The sequence below is a fragment of the Coenobita brevimanus genome, chromosome 93 (assembly GCF_032717465.1).
Source record: "Coenobita brevimanus isolate Jiangsu-jjx chromosome 93, ASM3271746v2, whole genome shotgun sequence".
In the NCBI taxonomy this organism is placed as follows: Eukaryota; Metazoa; Arthropoda; class Malacostraca; order Decapoda; family Coenobitidae; genus Coenobita; species Coenobita brevimanus.
In genome coordinates this window covers 36,259,675-36,267,212 of record NC_137046.1, presented here as the reverse complement: position 1 = coordinate 36,267,212, position 7,538 = coordinate 36,259,675, and the positions used below count along the sequence as shown (strand labels likewise).

Here is a 7,538-nt window from a genome sequence, read left to right as displayed (position 1 = left end):
TGAATGTAATATAATGTATATATTGTTTCTAAACAACTCCTGTATCTGTTAAACAACTACATCACTGCCTAATAATTCTCATAATTCTTGAACTCTCAGATTTTTTTCTAAAAGATGTATATAAAAATCTGTCTATTTAGTTCAGTGGTATACAGCTGAATTTGTGTATTCATCATTTGTAATTTGTGGTAAGTGGTGGCAACCATCATTCACTCACTTGATGTAGTGTTGCCTACTTCTTCCTTCACCTTTATCATTCTTTTTCTTTGTTTGCCCTCCTCTCTTCCTATTTTTCCCATATCTCCTGTCGCATTTTATTATTCGTCTTTCCTTTTCGGGTGGCTTTACATTGAGTGCCGAGCTTAATGGTTTCCTGTAAGCCAGGAAACCATTTGCAACGCTGGGTTTTAACCATATAACCGACACATACATGTTCCCTACATGTCAACAAGTGGATTGGCAGAGGATTAGTGCCTCTGTCCGTAAAACAACTAACTCAAAGACTAATGGCCACCCCTTACGAGATTGTGGCATCTGGCTGTAGATAGATAGATAGATAGATCATTTTTAATTACGGTGGACTTATACTACAGTACTGTAGAGCTTATCAACAAAATGTACCAGTACTATTTAAGCATTCCTCCAAACAGAAACCTGGCTTCATCATTCAGAAGATGAACAAGGAAGGTCAAAATTGTTACTGCAAGGTGCCCTGGGCATCATCCTCCTCTTCCAGCTCCTCAGGAGTCACAACCCCTACAGTGAGTTTCACCTACAACCCCAGTGGCCTGCTTGAATCATCATCTCAGTCCTCTTCTAAATTTGAATTCCATTTCCTGACTAAGGCTCCAGTCAATGGATCATAAGAATAAGCTTCAAGTCAGTATAGTCCAGTGACATTACCTGTCCACCAAACATCACACTCAGCTTATTTGTTGCTTTCTAGTTTACATTAATTGATGATGCCATAGTTCACCAAAAACAATAAGCTTCGTCAGTATAATCCAATGACATTACCTGTCCACCAAATATGAGACTCAGCTTGTTTGTTGCTTCTAGTTTATATTAATTGATGATGCCATAGTTCACCAGAAACAGTGGACAAAGAGCTTATCCTTGCTCACTTCAGTGATAAGTTAATCCTAATGTGGCTTACAGCATAAACTTTTTAACCTTGGCATTCTTCCTCCTCCTTTCTTTTCCTTCCATTCAATTTGTTATCATATGTTTATTAAATACTGTATTTTTGTTATTCTTCATGCATTTTAACTACAGTAATACAGTACTCATAGTTCTGACTGCATTAACATCCATATTCCACGGTGTATGCAGACAATCTGTTCAAACTGTATGTAGTTTAAAGGTAGTGCTGAAGAATGACAGGTAATGCCTAACTGGAATTAGGTGAAAATCATTATGGCATGACAAACAGAGGAAGACTGACTTCAGAAAAAGTCATGGTGTAAGTTGTCTCATCAAATAAAGACTTACTTAATAAAGTCAGTATTAACATCGCCTCCATGCACATTTTCATTACTACTGTTTTAAGGACTGATATTACTGAACTGAACTTCAACAACAGTGTACTGATCCATAATAATTAGTGAAAAATAAACTGGTACTGAGCAGCAGAAAAAAAAAAATGAAAATTGTATAACACTTTGAACACTTGGAGTTTGCTATTGTGATTAAATTATGATTTTCCAGTTTCCATCAGATACAATAAAGTTCATGTAAAATATCTAAGTAAGCAGTTATTTTCCTTTGTATCATTCGTTCATAGTGTTTATAATGGCTTCAACATCCTTGTACATGTCTGCCTTGGCTACCTAATGGCAGCTGTCCATGCTGCTTATCTCTGGCAGCCTCTCTCTTCAGTCCCTTATCGTTGAGGTCACACTCTATGACCTCGTCCCAGGTATTTTTCAGTCTGCCTCTCCCAACCCCACCCCTGACGTTCACACTTCTCACCTTCCGCACCCAGTTGTCATCCTCCATCCTCCCAGTATGCCCAAACCATCTCAATCTACTCCTCCTCATCACAACATCAATACCCATCCTTCCTCTCATCTCTTCAATTGTAATCCTAGCCCCCCAGGCTTTGCATTCAAGGATGCACTACACATCCATCTAATCATTGTCATTTCTGTATGTCTGAGCCTATGAATATCCTCTTCCTTAACTGCCCAGGTCTAATTACCATACAACATTACACTCCCAACACATGCCAAGTACAAAGCTCCCTTAGCGCTGAGGGAGAGCCCTCTCATTGTCAGGAGAGGCAACAGCTCCATGAACTTCCTCCAACCACTCCTTATTCTGGTCACAGACCTAGCTCCAGAGCATATAACATGTCCCCCAGTTAACAAAACTCTTCCACACACTCAAGAGACATGCCAGCAAGATCAGTCCTTTCATGCCTGACAATTTCTACAAGCTCTTCCCGGCACTGCACACATGAAATCATCATCATCTTGCAGTCTGCCTCTGATACCAATGCATCTCTTATACACCCACTTTTCACAAACACTGCACAAGATAGAATTGCTTCACACACCCTTGTGCCAAACCCCTCATGGCTACATTCCCTCTGCTTTGACAGTACTGCCACCAGCCCTGGATAGCATCACTTTTGTTCTATCTACATTTACTCTTAAACCCTTATGGCCCAGTCCATGTCTTCATCTCCTGAATCTTTCCTCCGCCTCCCTTTTATTCTCTGCAGTCAACACCAAGTCATCGGCATACATCTCCCATGGGAGTACATTTCTGAAGTCATGTGAGAGAGCTTAAAGCACCATGACAAACAATAAGGGACTCAAGACTGATCCTTGATACATGCTAACATTCACAGAAAACTCATCTCCTAAATCTCCATTCACTCCAGGCACCCTCATAGCCATAACCACTCTAACAAGCCACTCCTTGATCCCAAGATTTTTCATTGTCCACTTCACCACCTTCCTAGGGACCCTGTCACAGGCCTTCCCCAAATCAACAAAAACAAAGTACTGCTCCCTTTTCTTTCCTATATCTATCTATCTATCTATCTATAGCCCGACGCCTTAATCCCGCAAAGGGTAGCCGCAGACAAAATGCCTCCAAGTCGCTCTGTCACCCACCATTTGACTACCCTCCCCCCAACTCACCCCCCCCTCCCTCATATACCTCTCAACTCCATCCCTCCACCTCATCCTCGGTCTACCCTTCCCTCTCCCTCCCTCCACCTCACCTACATACACCGTCTTAGTCAGTCTTTCATTCTCCATTCTCTTCACGTGTCCAAACTACCTCAGTGCATTTCTCCTAATCTTCTCAACCGCATCCACATCCACCCCACAACGTTCCTTCACTTCTTCAGTCGTCAACCTGTCCCTCCATGTCACTCCACATGCTCCCCTTAAGTAACTCATTTCCACTGCTCTCACTTTTGACTTGTTCCCCTCTTGCAAGGTCCACGGCTCGCTTCCATACGTCAGGGTAGGGATCACAATACTATCACGCAGTGACTTCTTAACTTCCATACTCACCTCCCTGTTTCTCATCATTGCTTTCAGTGTACCAACAACCTTCCTTCCCTGCTGTACCCTTTCACACACTTCATCCCCCAAAGTTCCATCCTTACTCATAACACTACCCAAGTACTTGAATGCACTCACATTCTCCATATCCTCACCATCCAACCTCACTGCACACTCTGTGACTTCATTCCTCTCAAACACCATAACTTTACTTTTGTTTACATTAACTTTCAGATTCCTCCTCCTACACACTGTCCCAAATTCATTCAGCAAACAGCAACACCTGAAGCTTCCAAATCTCACCCTCATTCATTAGAGCCACCCCCACTTCCACTGCCCTACCTTGCATCTCCTTTACAACCCCATCCATGTATATATTAAACAGCCATGGAGACATCACACAACTCTGTTTCAGTCCCAGATTGAGATCAAAGAACTCACTCAGCTCACCATCCACTCGCACCATAGCCCAAGCTCCCTCGTACATACTCTTCACAGCACTCAACAATTTCCCCTCCACTCCATATATTCTTAATATCTTCCACATACCTTGCATATCTATTCTGTCATAAGCTTTCTCCAAGTCCATGAAGGCAGCATACACTTTCCTTTCCTTCTTTAGGTACATCTCCACTAAACATCTTAGAACAAATATCTGATCTACACACCCTTTTCCCTTCCTAAATCCCCCTTGTTCTTCTCCAACTAGCTCCTCTGTCATATGCCTAACCCTATCAATGAGTATTCTGCCATATACTTTACCAGTCACACTAAGAAGGTAAATACCCCTATGGTTACCACATACTTCTTTCTCCCCTTTTCCTTTGTATAAAGGAACAATTATACCTTATTTCCAGTCCTCTGGAACCCTTCCCTCTTCCCAAGCCAATCTACACAACTTCCATATCCACTCCACAACAATCTCACCCCCATACCTAAGCATTTCACCACACACTCCATCAATTCCTGGGGCCTTTCCCATCTTAATCATCTTCATCGCTTCCACTACTTCCATCCTACTGATCTCTTCCTCCCTCCTCTCATCTCTTCTTCTCCCAGCCATTCCCCAACCACTTATACTCGCACTGCTCTCACTCTCTACATTCAACAAATCCTCAAAGTGCTCCTTCCATCTCCTCAATTTCTCTCTCTTCTTCACCAACAATCTATTATTCCTATCTTTCACTCCCCTACTGTTTCCCCTTTCACACTGCCTTACTTTCTTTACCTCCTTCCAAAACATTTTCTTACTCTCCCTCCATTTCACACTCAGATTCTTTCCAAACTCTTCATCCACTTTCTTCTTACTATCCTTCACCAGTCTCTTAACCTCCTTTCTCCTGCTCACATATACCTCTCTCTTCTCTCTCTCATCTTCTCCCCTACCTCTACTCACTAACCATTCACTATATGCCTTCTTTTGTTCCACAGCTCGTTTCACCTCATCATTCCACCATGCTGTCCCTTGCACACCCTTGCATCTCCTCTTCACTCCACAAACCGCCTCGCACGCTGCGCCTATCTCTTCTGTGAATATCTTACATACGTCTTCCACCCCTTCCATCTGCTCTAGCTCATACCTTCCCAATCTTTCTTTCCTATATACAGTATATATTTTTCCTGAAGCTGCTGGACAATGGATATGGCATACAACATAAATCACAATTGCATCTCATCAATATTCACTCTTTCCCTTATCATACCTTCTAGGACTCTCCATTACCTTCATTATCTGGTACAAATTTACTTCCCTCTATAATTTCCACTTTTCAGGGCATCACCCTTCCCCTTGTTCGCATTTATAATTGCACTATTCAGCTAGTCTTCTGGGAAAACACACTCGCATATAATCTTATCATATCAGTAACTACATTAAACCCTTGCACATACATAACCAGTAGGAGCCTTCTGTAAATATTACTCATGTTTCTTCAAGAAAATGCATTTTTAAAGTACCCAGTTAGGATAATAACACCAGCTATTTTATAAATATTTTGCTGTATTAATTATATAAAACAATAAACTCTTAAACAACTATGCTCTATCATGATAACTATAACCCTGACTAGCTAAACACATTTGCTCATGAGTATCACTGTATTGGTAATGAGTGGCTCTGGGAATTGTATGACCTTGAAAATGATCTATTAAACTATAGCAATAAGTAAACATAGCACGACTTAATCTGAATGACATGGAATACTATAAGTGGTTAATAAACTCTGAACCCTGTTGCATTAAATGAAAACACATTACACTCTGATGAATATTAATAAGTGAGGAACTAATATACACATCAATACTGAGATTGGTATCATTTATAACTATATAAATACATGTCAAACACTGAGTTATAAACTTACAAAATAGTTTCATAAGTATTGCGTATGTACAAATTTTATGTGAAAAAAAAAGAAAAAGAAAAAAAAAATGCCATCCTTTGCTTATAAAAAGCACTATCATTCCAAATTCTGTGTTGGAAAAAAACAATTATTGGACTTTAAAAATTCTTACACCAGCATTCACAGTATGCACACACAATGACTTGAGATGCAAGGAGACAGCAGAAGAGATGCTGAACATGTGTCGATAGATTAACATAACACCCATATCAGTTAAGAAGTTCATTTTCACAGCCATTAGGAACAGCTTCAGAGACACTGGGTGCTAAGCGGTGGGGATGGTGTAGGACTACAGTATGTACACAAGATCACAGATAAATTGCAGGTATACCAGGAGCTACAAGCAATGTATTTTTCTAGCTTAAGCACTTTGGATGTATACCCAGTTCGGTAACACAGACCTTTGAATAATACTGTTTACATTAGCCTTTATTTTGAGCAGTCTGAAGTAGAAAAAGAAAACCAAGAAAATACACATGGTTAGTGCACATTCTTGATATACTGTACTTCCATCATAGTCTCCTCCTTAGAGCAGTAAATGATTAAGAACAGATATTTACTGTGGTCACAGCTTAATACATTGCCATGATAACTTGGCAAGGACTGTATACCTCATGGTATATTTCGTGACTTTGGACGGACATTAGAACACACTATTTTCAAGAAAACTTGAGTCTCTCCTTGAAAGCAGGGCTCTTTGACCTGGATTTGTCATCTTCTGGTCTCAGTGTTGTGTTGCTCTTAGGTTTTGGGTCTGGCAAGCGCTTGGAAACTTTCTTAAGAAATGATGTGGCTATCCTGTCTCCAGTCCGGAACTGTAGTGCTCTAAGAGACTTGTACCCTGAAAAATAAACAATACTACATACAATATATTAGAAAAAAAAAAATACTGCTGTAAATGAAGATGTGAAGAGATTTTGACATGAACACTACAACTGTTTGTGTGGATGAGAAGTATGACTGGGACAGGAGAGTCTTAACAATGCTGAACCAGTTCAAGGTCTACCATTAGACATTAGAGGCAGTTAGAGGTGAAGTCTATATGATGAAGATGGGTAACATGGTTGGTACCACAGAAATGGAGGCTGAGAAATTCAAAGCTGCTAGTAATTTAGATGTAAAAATAGTGTCTGCAATAATTAATTAAATTATGGTGGATGATGCAGTACCAGAAGACGAGATGAAGAATGTGATTGTGAGTGTGTATAAAAGCAGAGATGATGCAATGAAGACTGATAATTACACATGACAGAAGTGGTTACATGTGACAGAAAAGGTTATGGAAAAGGTCATTACGAGCATGGTTAGAAAACGATTGTAAATGAAGTGCAGTTTGGCGTTATGCCAGGAAGAGGTACAACTGATGCAGTAGTCATTGACAGCTACAAAATAAATACCTAAGAAAGAACAAAATTTCAGTAAGTATTGTGGGAATACAAATGTGAGTGACTGTGTGTGTGTATGCGCTAATGCAAGATTGTGCAAGTAGAATGAAAGAGGAGTTCTGGACAAATGTGGAAACGTGCATGGAAAAGTTTGAAAGGAATTAGAGAGTGTTTTGGATTGGAGATATGAATGGAAAAGTAGGGAATGTGAATATGGATGAAGTAGTTGG

The 7,538-nt window shown here is 40.2% G+C and overlaps 1 protein-coding gene across 1 annotated transcript in view; it reads right to left on the bottom strand.

The window, feature by feature from the left end:
* Positions 1-5,902: 5,902 nt before the first annotated feature.
* The window catches only part of LOC145412397 (uncharacterized), a 234,361-nt gene continuing 232,725 nt past the window's right edge, over positions 5,903-7,538 (bottom strand). The window contains exon 21 of the mRNA XM_080282284.1: positions 5,903-6,764. Within this exon, the coding sequence (XP_080138410.1) occupies positions 6,583-6,764 (182 nt within the window). The 3' untranslated portion in view covers positions 5,903-6,582. The remainder of the gene's footprint in view (positions 6,765-7,538) is intronic.